Source organism: Emydura macquarii, unplaced genomic scaffold (assembly GCF_026122565.2).
Source record: "Emydura macquarii macquarii isolate MOO-44397 ecotype Brisbane River unplaced genomic scaffold, CSIRO-AGI_Emac_v2 contig_1876, whole genome shotgun sequence".
Taxonomy (NCBI): domain Eukaryota; kingdom Metazoa; phylum Chordata; order Testudines; family Chelidae; genus Emydura; species Emydura macquarii.
The window spans coordinates 3,947,321-3,975,255 of NW_027132013.1; the positions used below are offsets into that span (position 1 = coordinate 3,947,321).

Sequence of the window (27,935 nt, forward strand, 5' to 3'; positions counted from 1 at the left end):
TCAAAGCTAAACACCTCTTACCTAACTACAGCAAAATATTTAAGAGTTGATACAAAATATTGTGCCACATGATCTTCTGCATCTGCTAGCAGGTTTGCATACCTTTGTTTCATGTGCAACCCATTTCCAACTATTCTGCAATAGTTCTAGCAATTGCCTCAATGTGTTCCTTCAAATGTTCATATTAGCATACTCACTCATTAAAGTGGAAAAAGTTTGTGAGCCCTGTTTTACAAAGGAAGATGAGGAATTTGGAAAAGTAAACAAGAGAAACAGAACAAGGAGGCAAGAGTTGACTTGTACGTCAATCAAGATTGCTGGCATTAGGAGTTTTGATAAAGTGCTGCAATTTTAATACTTGCATCCTTTCCCATTTCCAAGTAGTAGAACCATCCATGGCTTGTTCACCAGAAAGATGGCTGAACTTTGCATGTTTCATGAAACTTTGTAAACCACTCACACGTTTCTTCTTTTCCACAGGCCTGCTGCAGCTTGCTCTTTTGAGTACTATTCTTGTGCTTGTTGGTATTCATGGTGGAAATCACAGTTGACTAAGAATTCACCCATCAAGCTCTTCACGAATGAAAGGCTAGCTTTGGAATGACTGCAGTAGCAAGTAAAAGATCGAACTAATACTTCTGTGAAACTCAGAGAAATCAACTTAAAACTCATAATATCTCTGACAAATAAGAGTTATATCAGGTGAAACTAATAAGCCAGAGCTCAGGAATGTGGATGAAGTCAATCAAAGCTGAACGAAGGCAGCAGTTACAGAAAAGGCTAGGGCTCCAAGATAGGAGAAAAGAGTGAGAGAAGTTTAAAAAAAAAAGTAAACAGGGCCCTTTATGGGCTTCTGACAGTTCTGGGCATGTTTCCATTGGAACCATTTGAACCCTCCTTTGCACAGCCTTGACCAGGATGCAAAGCTCTGATTCAGATAAAAAGTAGTCACTAGTTTAAGATAAATATTAAGCATTTAAAATAAAGGTACTGTTAAAACACCATGTAGTAAAACCAGAAGCATTCATCAGGACTTCCTGAATGCCAATTTAAGCATAATTTTTAAGTAGGATTTCAGGGAAGACCATTTCTGCACAAAATGAAAATGACAAATCAAATTCTGGGGATAAGTAGGGGGGAGCCTATTAACGTAGGCTAATATTCTGCAAACTGAAAACTAATCTGCCCTACCACTTGCCATGTTTTTTTTCTGTTAATTCTCTTCCGCCTTCCCCCCCCCCCCCCCCCCCTTTTGATATTTGAGGCACTTTTTATAGCAGTGTGATAATTGGTTTCATCTAGTTTACAATTAGATGGTCACTTTAATTTTTATATCTTCTTGTATAAGACTATTGTCCCTATTTTTAGGGTAATTTAATTTGTTGTATATTAATTGAGCTCTCCAAATGGATGGATTTGCACCATCCTGACAATCTGAAGGTCAACTAATATTTAAGAGGGTCAATACATAAATTTGCCATATACAGCCATCCAAACATTAATTTCAAGCTATTTTGAAAAACAGCCAGCAATTGTGCTGAACTGTACTAAATTCTCTTTACTGAAAATTGCCCACAAGAGCATTGTGACCATTTTGTTTGTACCTGATTTGAATTCAAATCAATTACTGCAGAATCTAAGAGACTTTCATCCTCCACTGTGTATCTATTCTAATAATAAACTCGTAAAGAATAATTTGAAGTAGGATTAGTAAAGTCTGTTGACACAGTCATTAAAGTTAGAAACGGAAGCTGGGCTAACCACAGCCAAAATATAATTTTTTTTTTAAAACCACCTAGATGGCAAGCTAAAAATTATAAATAGTAATTTATTTAGCGGTTAAATTATAGACAGGATTACCATGCAAATTAACATGCAACTTTGCTCATCAATTATTGCCTGCAGACAAAAGAGCAATTTAAAAAATACTATTCCTGTTTACTAAAATATATTGGGCCAGTTGTCACATATAATCTATACATTTCATACTTTTCATATTCCCTGGTATTAAACACACAAAATTTATACATCCTGAAAGACTTAGGAGAATTATTTATGAGACATGAAAACAGTTACAGATAAGTCATTGGTTCAAATCTAGCCAAGATCAGTAGTGACCAGTACCATACAATAGCCTATATGACGTAAACTGATAACCTCCATCTATTTCCAAATGAGAGATGTCTGCATCGAAAAAAAAATCAGCACAATTAGCACTAATCAGCACCCTTGCTCAGGAGAAAAATAAACTACAAAAACTGAAGACATACAATGTGGCCTAGTGGACAGAGCACTGGACGGGGACACAGGAGATCTGGAGTCTATTCTTAGCTCTGCCACTAGTATGCTGGTGACCTTGGGCAAGTCACTTCACCTCTGTGCCTCAGCTTTCCCATCTGTAAAATGGTACCTCTCCTTTATAAAGCACTATGAGATCTACTGATAAAAAGTGATATTAGGTATTATTATTAACGTACATAGACAATGAATTACTTTTTGCCCAGAGGTGGTTCTTTTCAAAAAGAGTTTAGACACGTTGGCAAGGCGATGTGTGGGAAGCTTACACCATAGAACTACAGGGAATAGATAAAGTGCTTTAGGTTGAGATTTTCAGTGCCATCTAGAAGAGTTTAGAGATCTTTCATTAGTCATAAGGAAGATTAAAATTAATGGAAAATGCATCTGGTCCTCCCAGACAGGTTTGAAAGTCCTAACCAGAGACTCCAGACCTAACATTTGGGCCAAACAAGAAAAGAAGATTAAATAAATGAAAATAACTTCCAGAGACAAGCTTAAATTGACCATGTCATGGAAAAAAGAGGGTTTAAGGATACAATTCATGCATAACCCACCTGTGCCTATCTTAAGGAAGACATTATGTGTATCTATGAACATGCTAGTTTAAGGACAGTGTTTCAGCTGAATTTGAATTTCCTAGAATTTACCAGTTTATAGAAGATCTTTAATTTTAGATTTGACATTTTTGGAGGTGTGATGGAGTGTGTCAGCCCCGCACTGGTTCAGCAGGGGTTAATCGCACTGTGTGGGAGGAAGAGGCCATTGCCCCATTGATTCTGCTGTGCATGCTCCAACTGGAGCCTGAGTACAAAGGAGAGCTGCCCAACTCAGCCAGGGTAGATGGCCAAGGAGAGAGGACGCATCTTGCAGGCTCTTCCCAGGAGCTGCCAAAGCCCCAGACCACAGACACCTGGATGCCCATGGAAGTCCCAGAAGGAACAAAGTCACTGGGAACTCCGCAAGCCAACACACACAGAGGCCAGGAGAGCTATAGATAGCGGCACCAGGGGACAGGGTAGGAAGTAACCCAGGGAAAACAGATATTGATCCAGTTGTGGAACCGCGAAACTAGGCAGCATGTTTCGGACGGATCCCCACTGACCTAGTAGTGATCCATTCATCACTACCAGGGCCCTGGATTAGGACTCGGTGGAGCAGGGAGGGCCTAGGTCTCCCTACCCGTAGGTGGCGGCCTACTCCCACCACATAGTTCTGCGTGGGAGGGCCGCCCTATTGATTCCAGCCACTAGGCCCTACAGCCCCGTAAGACAGGGCTGATCTGTTGACTCTGGCCACTAGGCTGTACCGCCCGGAGGCACAGGGTGGACAATTGCACTCAGGCCCAGTGCCATAACGCCCCCTTCCCTGTCCCCAAAACGGGAGGGGTGTACCAACCCCACAACAAGAGGGTAAATGGTAAATGCACATAAGTGACTGCCTGACTCATATTAAAACTGACTAACTGATGAGGACATGGAAACAATAAGACATGCACATCACATTATAAGCGAATTGTGGAGGCTGAAGCTTTATTTAACAAATACTTAACCAGAGTAAATTACCCCAAAAGTTCTCAGGCCAGGCTATTCCACTGCAGATCTCAAATGGGTACCAATGGCCTCTGTTGTATTATTAACCAGAGGGTGAGGTGAAGCCAGTGAAGCATTAAGACCCGCCAAAGGAGCATGTCAAGATGCCATAGTCCTGAGCTCTCCTCTCCTCATCAGAGGTAGAGGAGTCACAAGCTGGGCCAAACATTGAGGTATGCCCCCTCACCATGCCACAGGAGTGCCCAGGACAAATGCCAGAACAGTCCACTGGGATTTAGAACTCAAATGAATCTGTCTAGATCTGCAAGACATACTGGAACCTAAAGTTGCAACAACTGTAATGTAACTAATAACTCAACCCTCCCCACAACTAGACCGCTTGGATGAAGTGGTCCCACACAGCAGTTTGCCAATTTTGTCATAGAGAAAAAGCCTTTCCAGACCTATAATTGGTGATTGGTCATTCCTGTCATGACAGGGTGTCCAGGATACCTAATATAAGGATGGGAAGAATGGGGCTGAAGAGTGAGCCTACAATGGCTCCCCATGCCCAGGAAATTTCCAATTCTTTCCTTTCACCCCTCCCGAAGACAGAAGTCTACAACATAGACCAGCATCACTTCTACTGCCTACTGGCAGCAGTAGTGAGTGAGAGAAGGCCAAGTACCCAGACATGCCATGAGTCATCCACTCCCCACACCATGAGGAAGGAGCAGGAAAAAAGGGGGGAAAACAGTAACTCTCAAAAGGGGGTGGGGAGTGGGAGGAAGGTGGCAAAAGGAACAATGCTTCTGAGCTAATACTGCTGAACAAATAATACTGAACAAAGATGCTACATGGCTTCCAGTCTCAAAGCCCAACCTCAGCTAGCAGGGTGAGCATTTCTTAACACATTAAACTATCCGAGGCATAGTTCTCAATTAGTAGGGGTTTATGGGAGTTAATACCCACTGAGAGACAGAGTTTAACTTTGGATTTAAGGACACATTTCTATCTCCAACCGATATTTCTAGGACATTGCTCATACCCATTACTCAGTTGGTTTTCATGACTGATGAAGTATATATATAGAAAATCCAAAAATGATATTTGGAACTCTGATCATAAGCGTTCAGAAATACTTGCAATTAATATTTGGGGTCATTTAAAGAGGAACTTTTTTTGCATCCAGTACTTAAAATAAGTCATAATGAGCCACATTTTAGTTAAAACTAAATGCCCTCTCTTAGTCACTTCAACAGATTTTCAAGTTGTGATTGTGTCCTGGCACAACCATTACTGAAATAAGGAAGAGGAGTGTAGGTTTAAGTCCCATGACTGAATAATTCACTTGGTTAGAAGAGCAGAACATATTAGAATAAGTTAACTGAAGGAAAGATTATGCGTGAGGCTGCACTTTTGCCAACAGTACAAACTAACACAATATTATGGAGAAATTGAGTATTACATTCCTATGTATTCATTAAAAAACTTCCTGTGATCTTACAGAATCTTATGATACACAATTTCTTTAAAAAAACCTTATGACATGGGGATATAAGGAGGACAACAGATAGTTAATCTCTAGGATGCTATTCCAGAACTTCAAATGTTAGGCCTTTTATGAATTTATGCTTCTGGGGGCATAACAGAGCTTGAACTCCACCTATATCTTGACATATACTCAAGATGTTAACGGAAATCAATAATACATGAGGATTAGCTATGTGGTGTCTGATATGAATCAGTACTAGTCTCACTGCTTGCAGCTCTAGGAAATATATATATATTTGAGCACTCTGATGCCAGCTACTTTCCATGAGCCAAGCGATATCCCAGATGCATGCTCCAGCTTGTTAAAAATTTTCCTCTACAGTGACTTATTCTATCTAGAATGGTCATACTACTCCTTTGACTGAAAGTTCCTTGTTTCAGCAACCAGCTGAACAGCTGTGATACTGGATTAGGAACGGACACTTTCTGACATGGACTGCTCTGAGTGATACTGTGTGCGTAGAAGCACATCAACTTTCCAAGGCTCCAACTACAGGTGTCTGTGGGCTACCATATTTGACTCTGCAGATTTAGCCACCAAAAAAAGAAAAAAAAAAAAAAAAAAAAAGAGTTATATTTATTCCTGCGTCAGCAAAGAAAGATGCACTTAGCTACCTGATCTTTTCCTGTTAAGCGTTTGTTTGATGGATTTTTTCAAGAACCAATCTTTCACTGTCCATCACAGCTATTTGCCAGAAAGATTCCAGTGCACACGCTAGTCAGACCTTTAGAGATCTTGAGTTCCAAGTCACCTCCAACACCAAGAGAAAAAAGGAACCTGCCACGTCATAAAGGCTGTCCAGGAGTTCCAGTTATCTCAAGGACAGAAGGAGAAAGAAACAGCCATGAGACTGCACTGAGAAAGTAACAGGCAAAAAGTAGAAACTGACTGTATAGAGGAAACATGGCAGCTGACATCACAAATTGCTGCCAAAAACATAAAACTGAAAATGAGACAAATATTGTTTCCTCTGTAATCTCTTTCATTTACAATAATCTTTGGTGTTACTTTAACACTCGTAAGTAAAAACTTTACAGACAGTAGCCTGGTTTCTAAGCTCATGACCTTTTGTTTATTTTGCAGAATATTTCTAATTTGAGCCATACGTCTGAGGTTCTGGAAGTAAAAAAGGCAGAATCCCACATTCAAAGGAAAAAAGTTTTGGACATTTAAAAAAATGCAAGGGTTATTCATTCAGGAAGATGAATAGCATTTGCAATGTCCCATGAAAACAGTTTTTCTCATGTACACCTCATAAATCTGGTTCTACCAAGAATGGTAATTCGTCACGACTGAGCCAGATATTTTCTTTAAAACAATCTTGGATCAGGCAATCCAGTACTGGAATTAGGTCTTTAAAGCTAAGAGGAGGATAGGGAAGAAGCTTTTCACGTGTGATTCAAAAAACAAAAACAAAAAACTGCGCTGCAGTGTCAGTTTTTAAGCACTTCATCATCTAGTGTGGAAGCCAGATCCCTCTGCTAACATATGAATGCTACATAAATGCCCCAATTCAAATTGAAATAGTAAAAGTAGGAGAGAAGAAAGATTGCACCCAAATTTGCCATTGATTCTGAATCCCATACCTACAGCAGCATGGAAAGGAGTGGGCAAAGGACCTTTTCCTATGAATTTATTTATTTTTGAGGACACGTGAGAAATTAAATGCAAAAGACTCTGTAATGAAAATAAAGGAGTATTTTGGTCACAAAACTGAACTCAAAAGTAAAAAAAAAACCTCCAGAAATTATGGTGCTCCTGCAACTGCCCCACTGCAATTCTGCCTGCATTTGTAGAACCCTGCAAATCTGTAGCTATCCGCTTTATATCTGCGGATATCCACGGACCATTTTTGCAGATTGCGGATTGGATGCGGATACAAAAGTTGTATCCGTACAGTGCTCTATGCATTTGTATTGAAGATACAATACAGTTGAAAAATCCTGGTCCCCAAGGGAGTGAGACACGGGTCTTCAGCCAAGAAAAATGATGACTGGGAACCAGAAGCTTAAAGTGGGTGCCCTTGGTGGACCATGGAGGTGGAATACAAATGCACTTGCCCTCAACCTGAGACAGCAACTTCTAGCGATCATCTATTCAGAAGCACACTGGTCGCTCGGATGTCATTCTGGGCAGCGGTTTTGCATGCCTGACAACAGCAAAATGATTTTGTCTGCCTTTCAGTTGTATTTTTAAGCCAGTTATTTGCTTAGGTTTGAATAACCGAGATCTTGTGGGAAGTAAAGTCCTTTTTTGTCGATCTATTTGCATCTGTGGGGAGGAAGCTAGTTCTTTTTTTAAATGTATTTTTAGGATCCAATAAAACTAGTTACTGATCTTTAGGGTCACAGTTAGTGAGCTGTCAGTGGCCTGAAAAGCTTTTTCATCTATCATGTTAATCTGTGGGTATTCTGCTGAGAATAAGAGATGTTCATACTGGTAAATCTGCAATGTGGAATAGTGTCACTACCTGCAGGAAAAGTGCTTTGTTTGCAGTTCTCTTAAGAGAAGGGTCTTAATCAGGTGCCATTTTTCTGCAAGGTTTCCTCGCAAACCCAGTGAACTCTGATGAATCAATAGTTGCAGCATTGGGTTTCATGCAACTTCTAACACCATATAATGTTTAATGAGCTCAGAGGAGTCAGGTTTGTCAGGGAAGAAGGCAAAACACTTTTCATTAACTGCAAAAATGCTCAGCATGGTCTGACTCTGTTCAGGTGTGTAGAAACACAGTTTGTCTTTGGGAAGCATAATCACGCCTATTTTATTCCAATAGTCACACCCATACCTGCTTGACACCAACTCTTACATATTTAAAAGCAAGAGAGGTATAATCCCAAATTTTCACATAAAGTTTCTTATTGCCTGTAGAAATTTGTATTCTATCAAGTATCAAGAATGTTGTACTCACAAAGTGTGTTACTGAGTCACCAGAGTCAGAGAGAATTATGTGACTAATTGGTAATCAGGGATTGCCTAAAACCTCCAACTGCTGGTCAGACCAAAACATATTTCAGTTTTATTTGAGCCCAAACCTATGAGACATTAGTGTCTGATCTTGATGTTTGGGAAATTAAACTATTGCTATGAGATACTACATACAGAGAGGTTCTTTCTAACCTTTCAGTACCAGATAACTCTATTAGTGCAATGTACTACCCATCCAGATAAGTCTCAAAACCATAATAGGACATATCCCCTTTTAGAAAATTTTATAATTTCCTAAAAGTTACTCTAATTTACCAGTTTAGGTAAAAATTACAATACAGTAGGTTAGCTTGCCCTGGGGAGCTACGCTGTCCAGGGATAGAACCCAGAATGCTCTACAATATGCACGGACAATCTTTCTTAATATAGAAATAGAGGAAATCACTTCATATAAAAGAATGCCAACTTTGCTGCCTATGACAGAACTTACTGCAAGTTATTGTTTTAGGGTAGACATTAACTTGTCAACTTTGAGTTTTTGAGTGGAACAAAAGACAAGCAATGACAACCCAGAAACTTAACACAAGAAAATATTAACCTTTTGCTTTACAATGTTTGCATTTAAATCTTTTTTTCTGGCTTACACACTTACTATTTCCTAGTATTGAGCAGAACTCAAGTCAAGATAATACTAAAGAAGTTTCTACAGGAATGCATTATACATCCTATAAAATAGGCAACAATAATCCAACAGAATTCTCTTATTTTCTCTGTTGCCTACCTAGTCATTTGAATGTTGGGTATGCAAACGACATCTGTGCAAACAGAGATGAACTTTATAAGAGAAAGGAGGATGGATACTCCCATAGGCAGGGGGAAAAAGAGAGAGGAACAGAGAAACTGTGAGAGAACTAATGTAAAAAGATTAAGGAACTCAAATTTCAGATACTCATCAAAACCATGTGCCCAAGTAAACTCTAGCAGTTAGAATTCTGAACACAGGAACTCATACCATTTAATAGAAAAGGAAAAAGACAATCAATCATCAGAATTTGTGATGCAAGATTTTAAAAACAGCCTTGAGCTGCATCCCACAGACCTCTTTGTCTAAATCAAAATCTCACTCAGGACACTGTGATTTGCCTTACTTTTACAGGAGCTCATTAATTAAGGATCTTCCACACATGCTACCCTGAGTACTCTGCAGTGGCTGCCATTGAATGCTTTGACATGGCTGTTCAATGAAGTCCTGCTGTTCCTTTGGGGCCCTCTCATGAAGCACTCTCTTTGCAGACAGGGTTAAAGAGAAGCTGCTCCCACATGCACCCTCTATGTGGAAAAAGATCTATGCTAGAAATATCACAGCTGTGAATGGTGCATAGAATTGGAGTGAAAGCACCTTTATTGACCACAGTTTCATTTTCTCATTATTCTGAGCAAAGCAGACTCAAGTGCACAAATGATATAACTGCCACTGACAGCAACCCCCTTACAGACACTAAAAAACTGATGCAACAGAGAAAGTTGATAGTAAAACGGAAAGATAAACAGACTGAGGCCTACGATGTCCAATTTTATGTAAAGACTGAACCATTCCAAAGCTACACATTTCTTTCGGCTTTTTTGTGTAACAAGATAAAAAGTCATCTCCAGTCACATACAGGGCTGAGATTATACACACTAACCTTGGGATAACTCTATATTAGATCTCATTCTAACAGTTAAAGATCAATTGATCATTGATGTAAAAGAACAGAGATTTCCTAGGTTATGATCATTTGCACCCAATTTACATTTATTATATGTAAACCATCTATAATCCTGGCCAGTAATATATATTTATATAAACAAATACGCACATTTGGTGCTTTAAAAACAGCCCATTTCCCAAAGTTGAAAATGTTGAACAAAACTGACAGGAAGGAATCATGAAAATAAAACATCATGAATGATAATGGAGTTGTTTAAAAATGATACTCAGCCCACTTCCACAATCACAAAAAAGTAGTTATTTCCATTAAAAAACTATCCTGATTAAAAACGGAAATGAAAGTAACAATAAACCTACATATATCAATCAAATGGAAAAAGGGGGAAGTTGATAGCAATGACTATAAATTAGCCATAATAAATACAGACAATTGATAAGAAAAATGTAAACATCTAAGAAAAAAAAAATCTATGGCCAGCATAGTTAAGGACAAAAAGAAGGAATTTTAAAAAAGTCTATCAGAAACAATCGTAGAAATAGGATAGGTCTATTACCAGATAGTGATGGATAGAGCCCTGCATAGATACAAAATTTGTATCTGCATCCAATCCACGATGCACAAAAATGATCAGTGGATATCTGCATTTGCAGATGCAGATAATTGCAGTCATGAAGCTGATATCCATTGATCTGTAGGGCTGTAGAGATGGACTAAATGTCAATAATAATGCAGAAAAGGCAGAAGTGTTCTATAAACATTTCTCTTCTGTATTTTGGAAAGGAGCCGGATGATGTAGTCACTTCTTAAAGTCATAATAAAGTACTTCCTATTCCAACAATAACTTGGCAGGATGTTAAACAGCAACTGCTAAAGTTAAACATATTTAGATCTGAAGCACCAGACAACTTACACCCAAGAATTATGTTTTTTAAAGTTGAGTAAGAAGCTCTGTGAGCCACTCAGTGTGATTGTTTAACTAATCTTGAAATACTGAGGAAGTTCTGGAGGAATGGAAAGAAGTTAATATTGTGCCAAACTTTTAAACTGTGTAAGTGGAATGTCCCAGGTAGTTATCAGTTAGTTTGATGTAACCCCAGGCAAAATCACAGAAGGGCTGATACAGGATGCAATCAAAGCACTGGAGGCTGCAGCATAAAAAATGCAGTCAAAGTCTTATGGAAAATAGGTCTGGTTAAACTTCACATTTTTTTAGGAGAAACAATTTGGTTGATAAAGGCAACTGCATTAACATAATAGTTAGACTTCTCTAAGCCATTTGTCTTAATACAACATGACTTGCCGAATATTAAATAAGCACTATTAAAAAAATTAAACCATATAGCACATATTATATGGACTAAAAACTGATTGATAAGATTAAAAATGTACATGTGGAATCATCATCAATGGGGCGTCTTTAGTGGTCCCCCACAGGGGTCTCTTCTTGGCCCAATGCTAATGAATATCTTTATCAATGATATATTTTCTTGCCTAAGATCATTCCTGATAAAGCTGGCAAATGACACACAAGTTGTTGGAGAGATAAATTATAAGGACGGGTTTGTTCCATAGAATGAACTGGATCACTGGTAAGCTGGGGTCACTTGAACAGCATATGGTTTAATTCAGCAAAATGCAATGTATGTTTACAGAATGATGGACTGTATTTTGGAGAGGAATATTATTGAAAGGCACTTGGGAGTCATGGTGGACAACCAACTGAACATGATCTTCCAATGCAGTGTGATGACTCTGAAAGCCAGCATGATCCTTGGATGTATACCCAGTGGAATACAGAATAAAAGCATTAGGGAATAAAAGTAGTGAGACGTCATTATTACTGAATACAATATTAGAGAGACTGACTGGAATACCATGTCCAGTTCTGTTCTCTACACCTAAGAGGATATTGTCAAACTGGAAAGGGTTCAGAAAAGATCTACAAGAATGATTTAAGGTCTGAAAGCCTGCCTCACAGTGAGATACAAATGAAACTATTTACCCTAGAGAAGGTGAAGAAGTGATTTGATTGTGGTATATAAGTACCTACATGGGAGAAGATTTCTGATTGTAGAAAGCTATTTAATTTAGCAGACAAAGTTATAACAAGATCCAATGGCTGGAAGCAGAAGTCAGATCACTTCAGAAGACAAAATTTTAACAGGGAGAGTAATTAACCCTTGACACAACCTACCTAGGGATGTGAAGAATTCTCTGTCACTTAGCTGCCTGACTCCTATTGAAATCAATGAAAGTTCAGTGCCTAACTCCTTTGAGGATCTGGGTTCTAGTCTTTAAATTAAGATTGGATTTTTTTTAAGGTATGCCATAGGTCAACCAGAAGTTATGGGGGGTTGAAATAGGTGAAATTCCAGATCCTAATATTATGTAGTGTGTCAGGGTAGATGATTGTAATGGTCTCCTCCTCTGCTTTAAAATCTACTAAATGAAATGTCATGCAGTTTTTTGGGTAAGAACATAGCTCCTGAACCCACAAATAATCGCTCCCACAAGTATGCTTCCTCCCACACATTACATGAAATCTCCCTCAGTACAGAGGGACAGCATAAGGCTTGCCCACCACTTTAAATTCTCAAAATAAGGATTCGGCGGGATTTAAGACATTGTGTGGGCCCCCTGCACAAGGGTGAATTTCAACCATATTTGTGAAAGAAAGCTAGTCATGCAGGTAAATCTGCAGGATTAGGTCTGTAAACAACAAAGCTATTTAAAAATAAACTATTCTTAAAGTACACACAGCAGTAAGTGCTATATGCATGCACACAAATAATTACTAATTTTCCTAATTTACACAATCTGATATTCCCAGTAAAGATATGAAAAACAAAGCTTCACTATACTTCTCAAAAAATGAAGATATGAATTACACTCTCTTGGTTACAATAGTAAAAGGTTGCTCGTCAAATCAATTTAATATCACATTATTCTCATATGCAGTTTCTACCCATCAAAAACTTAAATGTACCATAAAGAAACAAAAAGAACTTCTACTGCTAAACCTGCAAATCTAAAATCAGTTCTTTGATTGTACAGCTTTTAAAGTTTGTCCAAAATGATTTATTACTTCTTCTCTATGTATCTGGACCCAAAGAATGGATATTCTGGCCTAAAGTAAATATTAAATAAAACCATGTACAATAAAAATAAAATAAAATAGACGTTTTGCTTCCATTTCATCTATACTTAAACACAGATTTACACCAAATAAAACGCCTATTAACAACTGAAGTAAAGGGCAAGAATGTGCTACAAACTTCTCTTCATGTGTCACCTAAGTATTAGGTGGATCAATATTAAAAGGAGAAAGATCTTAATAGGAATCCTCTTAGTCTAGAAACCAATGTTCCATAAATCTTACATGGATTCCATCCTGATATATCAACTCAGATATTTTTTGTTTTGTTTTGTTTTTTGCATAGCTATCCACTGAAATATTCGCTTTATTTTAAATCTTTCAATCAAACCTTGAATTTTGCTTTCTTCTTGTTGTAACAATAAAAAGTTAGATTGTTAGTCACATACCTGGAATTCCAGTTACATTATAAAAAGTCATCAGTACTCCGATGATAATAAAATTTCAATTTCTCTGCAAATGCACGCCATTACTTTAGGGTCAGTAATGCAAGTTTTAACATTTCACTTAGCCAAGAAAAACAAATAAAATTGTATTAGTAAAACATTCCAGAAGTAGTTTTATTTTTACAGTATATTTTTGTTTCATTATGACATTACCACTACAATTGTGACGCAATAGTAGATATATTTCTCACACACACACACACACACACACACACACACACACACACACACACACACACACACACACACACACACACACACACACACTATTTTGGAGAAATTTAATGGCCTGTGCTAAGCAGGAGGTCATACTAGTTGACCACAGTGTTCCATGCTGGCCTTAGAAGCTATGACTCTATGTAAAGCCTTTGCAAAGCTGGCAAGAGTAATTGTAGTTATGCAGTGGTAAACTAGTTTTTAATTATACCCTAGTTAAAAGTTCAGGGGTTTCTTTTAAAAAAATATGACAGGAGTGTACACCTAGAATAATAATATACAATTAAAAAGGATCGATTTCTATTAGAAAATAAAGTTACTAAAAAAGCAATTGTCATACATTTTCCCAAAAGTTTCCAGTAGCAAAAATAAACCTATTTATTTTTATAGGCTATCTGACAATCTTTGGAATCAAGTATCAAATCAATAAAATAAGAAGTTAATTTTATTCACTCTATAGTATTTTTATATGGCTGTACAGCTGTTTTAATTGTAAGGGAAAATTCCTATGTTAGTCTCTCTTGATGTTAATTTTGCTAACAGCAGTAGAAGCAAGAGAACTATTACACAAGCCAGACACAGAAACAATGGAATAGCTTCCCAATGGCATCAACATGAATGTAATTAAACTAGATCTTATGTTTTGTGTTTCTATAGCATCTTCCATCTAAGGCTCTCAAAGCACTATACACGAAAAAAATTAAACCTTGAAACCCTCCTATGAAGCAAATGTGGTGACACCCATATTTTACACATGGGGAAACAAAGGCAGAGAGTGTTTAGGTGCATAGTTAAAGGTCATCCAGCAAGTCAATGAGAGGGTGAACAGAGAAGTACCTTGTTCTGACTCTTTCTTCCAAACATATCTATTTTCAATCCTCTAACATATACCTATATTGTATATAAAAGCAATTTTTTCAAGTCAATAAACTTATAGAATTTAATCAATCAATGTACAAGCGCTGTAAAAATCCAATTGCTCATATATATTATCACACTGATCAAGTCAGCTTGACCACTGAGAAGGTTTATTTGTGGAATTATGGCTTAGCTATAAGTGTCATGGAAAACTATCCAGACATGATTTGGTACCCTCCTGCATTAGTAATTTGCTCTATTCTCACTCATTTTTTCACTTGGGCAGGTATTACGGTGTAATATAGCATAAAGATATCAAAACCTAAAGAATAATTGAAAGGACAACTTACATAGTATTCCTCTAATTATATAAATCATATGGGAAACGAATTCCATATCTGATGGATTATCAATGCTAACAAGAATTACCTGAAATCTAGAATGCCCAAATGCTTACTAAAGTGTACATTAAAACCGCAGCTCTTTCCCAGTCTCACTCTGAAAGTTCTCACTCATTCTTGCACTTTTCCATCAATTTTGTTTGTGCTGTATCAGAAGGACTATTGAAAGTGTATATTCTTTTCATACTAGATTCTGTCACAAAAATGCAATGGTATTTAAGAATAAAGGAAGAAGAGAACATTTATTTTTACACACACACACACGAAAATTTTCATGCAAAGGCAGTAAGTATGTTGCTATAATGTAAATTTAATACAGGTTATTAATTAAATCTGATGCAAAAAAGTTTTTCAGCATGTGAGTAAGCTAAATTAGTGTTATATGGCTTTTCAAACAAATGTAAATAGGCAACAAGCAATTAAGAATGTTTCATGATTTTATTGGTCTGATTATTTTCAGCAAAAAAAAATGGCAACCCTACAAAATGGTTTATGGGAATACCATAAACTTCAGAGTCTTGGAAGACATCAATCCCTTGGCATTTAGTGGCAAGACCATATAACATCCAGTTATTATGATATTCATCCCACATTGTAATATGAACTACACTTCAACTGTTACTGATCCCTGATAATGTAAAAAACATTCTGGAGTATAAAGCTAGTGTTAAGTTGTAGGTGGGTTTTGTTGTTGTTTTTAAAGCACACAATTCCCATACATTAAACCCTTTTTGCATCAAAGTAAATTCTTTCAAGTATGGTTTATATAATGGGGAAAGTACTGTGCACTACACACACAGTTGATAAAATGGAAGGAAAGACAACATTTTCTTTGGGAAAAAAATCCTTCAGGGACCTGTATGATCAAAGTAAAGTTGTGATTCTTCTGCACTAGTACTTCTTGTTCTATGGTGAATTTTGCAATTTAAGTAGCAGCTCAAGGGGTCAGATTATACATGCAACTAGACTTGGTTTACACATTACAACTCTCTCTTTCAGAACAGGCTACAAATCAACTTTACTGCACTGAAATATGGATTAAGGCCTTGATGGATTATACCCTCCCTGTTTAGGGCAGTATTTAAATGCATGTTTTAAGTGCTTTGCTAAACTGTGGTCTGGAAGTTGATTTAACTCCTTATGAAGTTTGTTTGCAACCTGGAAAGCAAGTTATATTTTTGTATAGTATTAATTCTGCTACAGTTGTTTCACCTCTTCAGAATCTCCTAAGCGACTCTTACAAGTAGTTTTCTCAACTGTTATCTCCCTTTTAGATAGCTAGCCGTTGTTCACAATCAATCAATCAATCGATCAACCAAAGCTGCCTGAGAATAGTTCCTGTAAACTAAAATTGACCACTAAAAAGACAGATAATTTTGCACTGACACTTCTACAGATGTTCTAAAAAGCAGCCTATATATCAGGCTATCCTTCAAATGCAGAGCACCCCCATAACGAAATCTTAAAAACAAAGTAGCTGAAGACCCATCATACCAGTAATTCCCATTTTTAAAGTATCTTGGCATATTTAAGCACATGAATTGATATATACTTATCATTGTAAATTATAAGTCAATGACCTGCTTGGTATCGTATTAGTTACATACCTCAAGTAAATATACAGTATATAAAATATACTCAAAGCTTGTAGAGGCGTGTAAATTTGTTGTCTACCTTGAAAATCTATTCAGTCTATTCTGTCACTAATACAAAGGGAGTTCTTGTGTATGTATTTTAATTGAATGAACATGGGAGTTAAAAACTTAAATTGCCTTTTCATTCAAGACTAGAATCCTATATCTTTCATTTAATCTCTGCAGAATTTATTTTGTATTCCAACTCAAAAGTCTGACAAATACAAATGCACCTCTGGGGGGAGGGGAGCAGGAAGGTAAGTCAGCACAGAAACATGAAACATCAGAAGAAAAGTCTGAACACTAACACATATGCATATATTGTGTTAACAGTAATATTTTTAGTTTGTAGTTTCAGGTTGCAAAACATATCTGGAAACATAGCATCACTGTGCTGACCATAAAACAAGTGATATTCTATTTGAAACAGAACTTATTATGGCAACATCTTCCAAACCATCATGGCCTGTGTTACAGCAATAAATCAGTCAAACAATACTCAGTACTTCTTGCTACTGGTATTTAACAATCCTCAGCTATCTGGCCATATCTACCAAATATAAAATCTGACATGGAGGCTTTTATGTGGATGCAATTAAAAGAAATAATGTAGTTTACCTATTGTATAAAATTAATTCAGACATCAATAAAACCTCTATTTTCTTGAAATTAATTTTCCTTTAGAATATGTTGTCACCAATATTTTGTTCCATGCTACTGAAGTCCTTTGATTGATTCCCCACTGTTACTTGACACAAAAAGATTGCAAAAGAGGCTTTATACAAATGCTATAGTAATTAAGTTTACGATCCTTCAAAAGGTTTTCAAGTTATAGAATTAGTAGTCTATTCAGCTACCCTAAATCAAAAGTAGAATTAGCCACCAGGAATCTCTCACATGGTATATTTCTAAACTAAACCAAAAGTTACACCCAAAACATCTGAATATCCGAGTTATTACTTTCCTAAATGCCGCATGAAACCAAAATACTATGGATAATATTAGAAAGCATAGTAGCAGCATCCTCTGAACTACTGGTCATAAGAATCATTTACAGTTCTTCAAGGTAAGTTTTTCAAAACAGAACACAGTATTTTCCCCTACCAGAACACACAATCAAATTCCATGTTTTCCTACCTCAATCAGGAAGTCTCCAGTTCTCAAGCCAGCTTGCCATGCTACTCCCCCTTCATCCACAGATTCCAGGTACTGCAAAGCAGGAAAGGCTGGAGTTGGGGTGAATTCTTCAATAGGTGTATCAGCTTTGAAAATAAAATGCCATATTAAAAAGAAATAAATTAAAACAATATTTGTAAATATAATTTTACTGAAAGTACTAATATTTATCATTATGATTTAGGTAAGGCCAAAAACATACTGGGTATTAAGAGTAAACCAGGCCTCTGCATCATAAATAATCTAGATACAGGAAATCCCTTTACATGGTATGCTACAGTTCTCCATTTCTGAGAAATATATTCCCTTTTACTGCCACAGGAAGAAATCAAAATGTGTAACAGTAGTTCAATTTTGATAGTGTATCTCAAGATCTTTTGGAAATGCAATATACGTTAAAATGCTCATCATTCTCTGAAAGAACTGACTAATATTGTTTATGATCTATAGGTAGAAGGGAAAGTCTTGCCAACATTAAATGAAAATGTAAAAACCAAACTAAGTTATTCTTTATATTTATATGCATCTCAAAACATGAACAGAAGAGATATCAGTTTCTATAGTAAGAGAAGGCACAGCAGGCCTGGTAGCAGCCCTATATCATTTAAGATTAGAAAGGGCTTTAGGTCTTTCACCTGAGGAGCTCAGACCCCCTGTGTGAGAGAGACTGAGAAATACTTGGGCTTACATTGAGGGTGTAACCTCTGTTTGCTGCAGAGACCACAAACTGGTAAAGACACTGACTTTCCTGGGGGTCCCTACACACGTGCATTTAACCAGGAGGACAGAAGAGATGCTTTTACAACTATTAAAAAAAAAGAGATGGTGTCAATAATTTTAGTGAGGGATGATAAAAATGGTGTCCCCAGAATGAGGGTGTAGAATATTCTTGATGACCACATGTGGACAAGCCTTTAGTTGGATCCAGGCAGGGCAAGGGAGAACCCATAGAAAAACTGAGGGGGAGCTAGAGATGGGACATACCATCAACACATTTTTTTAAATATAAAAGGAGTAAAATGTACAGACACTGAAGGATAAGTTAAAAAGCAGTGCATTAAATGTAAGGCTTAACTATTAAGAATCTTCAAAAAGTAGATTTTAGTCTAAGAAAATGATTAAAATATTTTAACATATGAAGAAAAAGCAGTTCTTAAAACAGAACACACTACAGGCCATGCAACATACATGGAGCTTCTGAAGATATAAAAAAAGGATCATATTTTTCATACTAAAACTGTATCAATGTCACCTTGCACAAGATCCACACCTATTTTAAGCACAACACTAACCTGCCTTTTCTATTTGTTATTCATAGATATAATTGTAATACGATGACACTTGAAATATACAAGGTAAGAATTTTTTTCATCTGAAGCAAGATGCCTGTAGTTTGTCTTAGATGGATAACAGCATAGGTACATGACAAAATGTTGCAAATGCTCTGGAAATAAAAATAAAACTTTCTTCCCCGAGGAAGATTGTACAGAGCTGTCTCATATATAAAATCCAAACTGCTCAAACAGAAACCACTAAAATCCATCTGAGCAGCACAGCATACAGTGAACATGGTTGTCTAGCAACCAAGTGCACCAAGAATAATTCCTGTTTATATAGAGATGTGTGTGTATATTTTACAGAGATACACAGAAAAGCACATACCTTTTGCCCCTCTGAGCACAAATCCAAATCCTTCATTGTCTTTTTTCTGCAGGACCACTGCCTTTTCTTCTATAATGCAGTCACTGTAGAGAGAATTCCGAGGATAGCGACCATTATTACATCCCTTCATCACCACTGTAGTAGCTGCTCCTCCAGTGTGCAGGTTCATCATCATCACAGCCAGTTAATCAAATAATATTGCAGTAACCAAGCATGGGAAAGAAATAACAGCAAACAATGGTGGGGGGAAAAGACAGAAGACAAAGCTTAATGGTAAAAGAGAACATGACAATGCAACTTAAAAGGTATGAAAAGGCAGAGAGAAAAGAGAAAGAGGAAGAAATCATGCATGGTGTATGTTCTATATGAATGACTGAACGAATGTGTGATCATGTCATCTGTGGGTTAGCTAGGATTCTAAAAGAAAAGAAAGTAAGTGAACTGAATGACAATATCATAATAAACTCCTCAATCATGGATGTACCAGATGCATCTTCTAGTGAAGCCAAAATGAAACCAACCAGAAGAAAAATGAGGCAGCATTTTAAAATTTAAATTAGATCTGTTTTCTGTATGAGCTAGCTAAAAAGGCACAAATATAGTCAGAAAGCTATGCCTTGCATCAAAAGCCCTTTTTCAATCCTATTGAATGTTGCATGCTGCAAGAATCCCACATGATCATCTGACAACCTACAATGCTAACAACGTGCAGCTGCCTTGGCGTCATCAAGCACAAATTTCCACAGCATCAAGAATCTGCATAACTGAAATAGTAACAAGGCAAGTACAATCATGAAAACAAATTTTTTAAAAATATTTCATACTCCCTGCAAAACAGAGAAATGCTATAAAACAAGGAGATAGTAAAAAAGGACTCAATGCAGACAGTATTTACTTAAAGAAAATGTAGCTTTAAGATTCTTGCTCACATGATCAAAGAAAAAAGGAGACACCAGATGAAGAAAATGCAGTTTCACAAAATAAGCAAATTAAAAGAGGCTTAGCTTGGATATTTTTTAAAATATGCAAGTCCAGCTACAAAGATTTAAGTGGTCTGATTTTTTCTCTCACCTTTCTTTCATCAGTAAAAGGGAATTAGAATTAGGTTAATAAGAGTGAATACAAGGTAAGAATTAATGATTTTACGCACAGCTATCAAGTACAGAAACTTCTGCCCATTACAACTCGCATGGCATTTTTTAAATAAGGGCTAGGTTAGAGGTTAAATAACTAATCACAAACAATAAGTACTTTGGTGCAGTGGCTTAAAACTACACTACTCATAAAGATGGAAGTAAATATAAGCAAGGCGTGAGTTTTAATTCTCACTGTTCCATACATGTAGATCAAGTTCAAAAAGAGATTCTTGAGGGAGCTTTGAAACAGCACAATTGGCTGTTACTTCTCACCTATAATATCCAGGCACTAAGGCAACTGATGTAGAGGGGAGGAAAATATTCACTATTGCAAGAGATGGAAACTGTTTTGGTACTATTATAAAAATAACCCAGGTAGGGAGGAACTCTGATAAAGAAAAAATGGTGGGAACTGCATATTTGAAGCTCTGAACAGAGCCGTATGATTGCATCATGTCACTAAAAAAAACCCCCAAAACTAATACCAAGGTACATGTTCCAAACTCTAGCGCATTCATATATTAAAAGACTGTTTCTTATGGCTCAGTTTCGCTTTACAGAAGTCCATTTTCAGGCAATTCAGGTATAAAGATGATGAAGTTAAGTTTCCATAACTAAAAACAAAAATTGTATTAAAACATTATTAAAAGCTCTACTGCACAAACTAAAGCAACTAACAATTTGAATAGTCTACACTATTCTGGCACCTAGGTCAAATTACTCCTTAGCAGCACAAGCAGCAAACTGTAACGTAAAGATTAACTTCTCTTGACCAATGTCTCCATTGAACCTCACTGAGTGCAAACATGCTATTAGGCATGTATGTTTTCTTGCTTCTTTTCAACTGCAGGAACATTCACTATAGGGAAAAGTAAAATGCTATTCCCTGGGCATGCAGAGTACACCCAGGACCATCACACATCACCACATCAGATATGACATGCAAGATTTAGCACCACTCTCTCTCCATTTTGGATCCCACCATTAACAGTCCAGTGCCGAAGCAACTAGTTGAATTCTCCCACAGTAATGTTATTTACAGTGTTGGTGTAGCTATGTTGGTCTCAGCATATTAGAGAGACAAGGTGGGTGAAGTAATGTGTTTTATTGGACCAACTTCTACTGGTGAGAGAGACAAGCTTCTGAGATACAGAGTTCTTCTTCAGGTTTGGGAAAGGTACTCAGAATGTTATAGCTAAATACAAGGTGGAACAGATTGCTTAGCATAAGCAGCTCATTAATTAATAAGATTGTTCAAGGCTAAGCAGCCTGTTAATACCTTTGCAGTCAGAGTCCAAAAAAAGAGCAGGGCTAGTGAGTTACAAATTTCTGTAATAAACCAAAAGACACTGGATAATGGCTGTTTACAGTAATGTAAATCACGCTGTTCCATTTTAAGAATACCCAAACTACAGGAATGCAACAAATAAAGATGTGAGAAAATGACTCTGTGGCCATTCACTCCTTTACCCTAAAGGAAGGAGGGACTTGCCTTGACCTTATGGCTCTCAACTAGTGTCTCAGAACAGAAGTTAAAAGTGGGACAGTGTAGGCATAAATTGATGTTTTCACTGCTGCATAGCCAGGAATCCAATAGCAGCAGTAGAATGACAAGGGAAGTTCTCAACAGGCAACAAGCTCTTTTTTTCATCCTCTAAGAAAACAAAATGTCTATGCATAAATTGTTTCCAATATAGTGTCCCTTGTTTATTTTGTACTAATGGGGTTCTTTTATCTAATGTTATGTTGGGTGTATTCAATTTATACAGATCAAAACATGCCCAAAACCTGTTTGCAGTCTACATAGGTCTAGCAGACTAAATGGTGCCCATCTTGTAACTAGGTCAAATTAATGTGGAACAAGCCTTGCCTTGGCAGTACATCCTCAATCCTGAAGGGGGTGTAAATACTTAGCTACAGGGTATTCGTATAAGGCCTTAACTACCCGTGATGAGTAAGGAGACACATGGTGCTTTAGGCCCATTCAACGGCTGGCCTCCAACAGCTAAAAGGAGCATTTCTACACAGGCTGTTTGAGTGGACCATCTGGCTCCACATGAGGCTGAATGGTCCCTGCTATGGTGACAACTATACGCCAAATTCCAGCAGATATAAACATGTGAATTTAGGTTGTCCTGTTTTGAACTGAAATTAAATAGCAGGCATTTAATGGAGAAGTTCAGAGGGTAATGCTAGTTTTGCTACTTTTTGATTATGGCTGTCAGGTTAGTAGTACTAAATCAATAGATTATTACTGATATAGGGCACTAGTTACCATACCACGGGGCTGGTTAAACCTGACATACATCATATACAAGATGAAATGTAAAATAAACCACCTGCAGTAGAGTGCTGGCCATTGCTTTATACTGCATATTTTTTTTCAAATGGGCCATTTATCAGATAGGGGCTGAAGAAGGGATGTGGGGGAATAAAGGGGCTTAGGCTAAACATAATTTTGAACTATTGTTTTCTGGCAGAAAAATTAGTTCTAAATCCGTTGGTGTTTGTTGATTTGTTTTGTTAAATCCACCACACAATTGCAGGAAAAGTTATAATTCAAAATATACTTCTTTATATGTACATAAGTGTTTTAAACATTTAAACCTGAGCCATTTTGTGAGGTATGCAAGAATCCCTATTTTTATTGACTGGGACACTGAGGAAGGGAGGTGTTTTGCCCAGGGCAACAAAGAAACCCAAATGGCTGCCTTGTATACATATAATCTCTCCCAGGATAGAGAAAAGCTAGCTTTAATCAGAAAATGTGTTGTGGATATATCCATTCCAGGGGAGCTCTCAGTGTGGATTCCCAGTTTCCACTCTTTTTAACAGTCCATGTAGGCAGCTACATTTGAATTCTAATACTGCTTGCAGAATACAAGGAATCCCAAACTGCAACTCACTGATATGACTGAGATTTGAGGCAATTCCTACAGCACATTTTATTGCAAGATACAATGAAATTACAGTGAAGTACAGGCACTGCCACTGCTGAGATGGGTCAACCTGACTTACTATTTATAGGTATCCCCTTACTGTAATGAGCTCAGGAATGAGAGGCTGATCCTAGTAATTAAGAATGCCAAGATTAATGAAGAGACTACATTTGATTGCTTGAATTTCCCTGGCCATTGATCACCCAGCTGTTCAATTCACTGTAGCAAAATGTAAAGATGGAATAATTCATTGAACGGCTATTAATTATTTTCAAGAGGCAAGAGTGCATTTGGCACTATACAGAATAAATGGGAAGAAACATAAATGGTCCCTGTCCCAAAATGCTTACAATCCAAATAGAACCAGCATGATATCCTATTAGACTTGACTTCCCAGTTTTAGTAGTCTCTCTCTGCATTATCTTCCATGCAGGGATCTCTGATTGTGCTGATGCTTATTTAAATGTACATGCTAATGTTAAATTCTGGTTATTTATTTCAGAAATTAATTATATAATAAGCATGAGAACTACAGAAGCTTGGGAAATGGTAGGATACAGGGTTGCAATTTACTCTTTAACCTATCTAATTTATAGAGTCTTGTGTGTTTGTGTGTATATTTACACATCCACCTACCCACATGACCTTAAACATTGGATAAGTTTTAGCATTAGTATTTTTGTTTCTATGAAGCCTATTTTATCATTTTTCAGAATATATGTATGGTTGGTGTATATATTTTTATTCCTTTTAGTACCATTTGTTTTGCAAAGCGATTGCCATAAACAAATTAAAATCCAGTAAAAAAGCAACCTTTATTAAAATATAAAGTATGTCTAAGGTTTGTCCCCTCATGTATCAAGCACCTCACACGGTGTTTCAACAGCATAAATGTCTACCCTTGCTAAAACCATTTAAGTTCATTATTTGTGCAAGGAAGAAAGGGATAGACAAATTCTAACTTACATTGAATTCCTCCTTTCCTATGGAAAAGCAGAAAGAAATCCTTTTGGTTGCTACGAGCAAGATTTGTTAAGTTAGGTTTACTGAGTGCCACCTAAGGCAGCTTTAACAGTGATCAATTTTCTATATGGACAGCAGCAAATATTACTTTTTAATACACGATTCCACTGAAGTAAAAATGTAACCTTTTATCAGGGTAAAAATATTGGGGCATGCTTAGGAAACTGGACTGAAAACCTCCTCGAATTCCAAAATAACATCCCTACCACCATTTACAGGTGTCCTAGTCAGTAAAAAAAGTTGATAGTACACTAGTTGGGCTATAGGAGAAGAGCAGGGATGAAAGGAAAAGTAATTGATATATTTAAAAAAAATAAATAAATAAAAAAAAATAAAATAAAATCCAGCTTTCCTTTAGTCTCTGCAACGTCCGTCACTGTGAAAATCAGATTTGCAAAATAGAAACAAAAGCAGAATGTCAGCTTTCGTCTGAAAAAGGTTTCTCTCCTTTCCCTTGCACAGATTGTTTTATTTTCAACAAGGGTATCACCAATCAGATTCTTCTATAGGAGTTATAGGAGGTTGGGTGGTGACCTAATGATCCCTCCATATACATGCAGTTTTTATTTAAAATAAGTCCATTAATTTTGGAGTGACTCCCAAAGAATCCTCACAAACCCTTTCCGAAATTCTCATGGCTTGCTTTGTGTTTAGTGTGGGACCTTGATGGAGAAGAATCAGTTTTCTTTGAGGAAGGCAAAAATTAGTTTGAAGGCCTATTTTCCTAACGGAGGCTTCATAAACTCATTTTCCAATATCAAATATTTTCATTGGTGATGAGTAGAGCGTAGATGAGTAAGAGTTTACTTGTTGTACTGAACCAAAGGCCTGATGAAAATCTATTTAAAAAGTGGTATGTGCAGCTTATTTAAATTCAGTTATCTTCTCAAAAAGCTGTCTCAAGGTAAAAAATCTGGTCAATAGTGGAATGACCCATCTCTAAAGCCGCACTAACTATCCTGGCCTTGCTTCCATGTTAATGTCTTGAATCAGTGTCACACTTTTTAGAAAAATACTTCCCCTGAGACTGACAACAATGTAATACATCTCCTATAGTTTCTACATTTGGCCTTACGGCCCATTTTGAACAGACGCAGAAGAAATGCCCATCCAGTCATCAGGTATGATATAAGTGTGCCAAATGGTCTAGTAGAGCCTATACAACTGTGGTAACATAGCACTCTCACCATCTTTAGCAATTTACAAACCCTATGTGCCTTCCTGCACTTCAACTTATTGACTGCAAACCAGATCTCTTCTTGGTTGAAGGAAGGTGGCTCTACCAGAACTCCCCACTCTACTACAAATGGAAGAGTGACAGTAGGCAGCAGACAACTGAGAAACATCTAAAAATGACATTCCCATTGATGCAAGTGATCTTGCAGACTGGCTATGCCACTATCCCAATTCTTTACTGGGCAAAATGGTGTCACCTTCCTCCACAGTCAGCAAACAGTTGAATAGAGACTGTAGAAATTGTGCCTGGCAGCTGCCTGTTCTGACGTGGCTACCTGAGTTGACCACCAGAATTCCTTATCCTTCTTGCATAACAACTAGACAACATTCCAGTGTCGAACCCATTCGGCTGTTCCTTTTGCTCTTGACAAATGTGTTCAAACTGCTGTGATCCATGACAGCCGAAGGGCTAAGGACTCAGTACCAAGCTAGTAGTGATCAGCACCGAGGACTTGAAACAATGCCACTCCTCATCAGATGACAGAAGAAGCAAGATTGCAGTCTCTAATGCTCCAATGGCTTTGAGTAGTTCAGAATGGAAAGCCATCTGATATTAGCAATGAACTAAGAGCTTTTGATTGAATTGGACAAACTTCAGCCGATTAAATGGCTGTCACCGAAGTCAAAGGTGCACATTTATCAGCAGGAGCCATGGGTCAGTGTCAGGTTTTGCACATCTGCAAACTTGTACATTAATGATTGTTGTCTGCCAACTGTTGTTGACAAGAACATGATTACAGGTCTAGTGAAACCAATGGGCTATACCAGGTCTGCTTGTGACTCTTTTTTCACCTGAAGATTTAATCAGTGATCACCACATCACTGACATCTGCAAATTCCAGCAGTCACTGCTCCTTGTTCTTCTGCTAGGACCAAGTTCCCCAGTGTATTTAACCTACATGGGAATCCTTTGCTACCTGTACATTAAAGTTGTCCAGGGCATGATGTCATCTCTTCTCGGGCTTTCATTAAGGACTACCTGCAGTTGCTGGTAAAAACCTTCAACTTCACTGTTAGTCTTGGTGTAGGTAAAACCATGCATAGTGATGATGGTAAGATGCCCACAGCCAGTACAGAATCAGACATTACTGAGTCACTCATGACTCACCTGCCAACCCCATTGCCCACTGGAGAATAGGTGAAAGTACAATAGCCAGCTCTTACTGGAGCAATGTGTTGTGGCAATCTGAGAAAAGAAATACACAGTGCTTTACTTTATTCTCATTGCTTCTTGAACAGCATAATTCAGATAAGGTGCAACGATGGAATTTCAGGCTTTTCAGCTGCTTAACAAGGACAACTTTAGCCATTTCAGACAATGTTTAAATGTTCCAGGCACCTATTTTACATTTGCCACCAACATGTAGGATACCAGGATGCATGTAGGATACCAGGATACAAGGTTTCACTGGTCATTTTTGTTACAGTGGCAGACACAAACTTAGCCATTTCGGCTTCAAGGACAATTGACCAGATTGTGGTAAGCGGTCGGCTTCAGTAGATGTGAACATACAGACTCCAGGATGTCGTTTTTAAGGCATTACGATTCTGATAATTTAGTCTTGTGACAAAGATTTGATTAACCCCTCCCCAGTTCCCCCTCTTCCTCTCAAATAGTATTAGATAAATCCTATCTTATGACATTGATGAGTACCAGAATGGAAGCAGATACAAATTTACTTTATTTACAATTTGTCTCTATGGAGAGCAGCGTAATTCATGTGTTAGTCTTTGAGTGAGCTAACGATGAGTAAGAGTGATCCAAGTTTCTCTTTAGAAAACTTTATAGTGAGAGAGCTGTCCTGTAGTATTTTAAAAGATTAATTAATGAAAATATGTGGTCTTTAAAGAGGGGAATCACTTCTTACTACTATGGTTAGTCTTATTTTCCTTGTAAATTTACTAATCGCAAGGCTGGAAACAATAGCATAATCTCCCCTATTCACCAACATTCATCAAATTTTTTTTTTATTTTTTTTTTAAAGCTGTTAATGTTTCTTTACATTCTATTTAGTAATTTATAGTAAAGTGG

The 27,935-nt window shown here is 37.3% G+C and overlaps 1 protein-coding gene across 1 annotated transcript in view; it reads right to left on the bottom strand.

Moving 5' to 3' along the window:
• Positions 1–27,935, bottom strand: part of SHANK2 (SH3 and multiple ankyrin repeat domains 2) — a 621,534-nt gene that overhangs the window by 182,923 nt on the left and 410,676 nt on the right. The window contains exons 17-18 of the mRNA XM_067557524.1: positions 19,570–19,652; positions 17,869–17,993 (exon numbers count right to left, since the gene is read on the bottom strand). Of these exons, the coding sequence (XP_067413625.1) occupies positions 17,869–17,993; positions 19,570–19,652 (208 nt within the window). The remainder of the gene's footprint in view (positions 1–17,868; positions 17,994–19,569; positions 19,653–27,935) is intronic.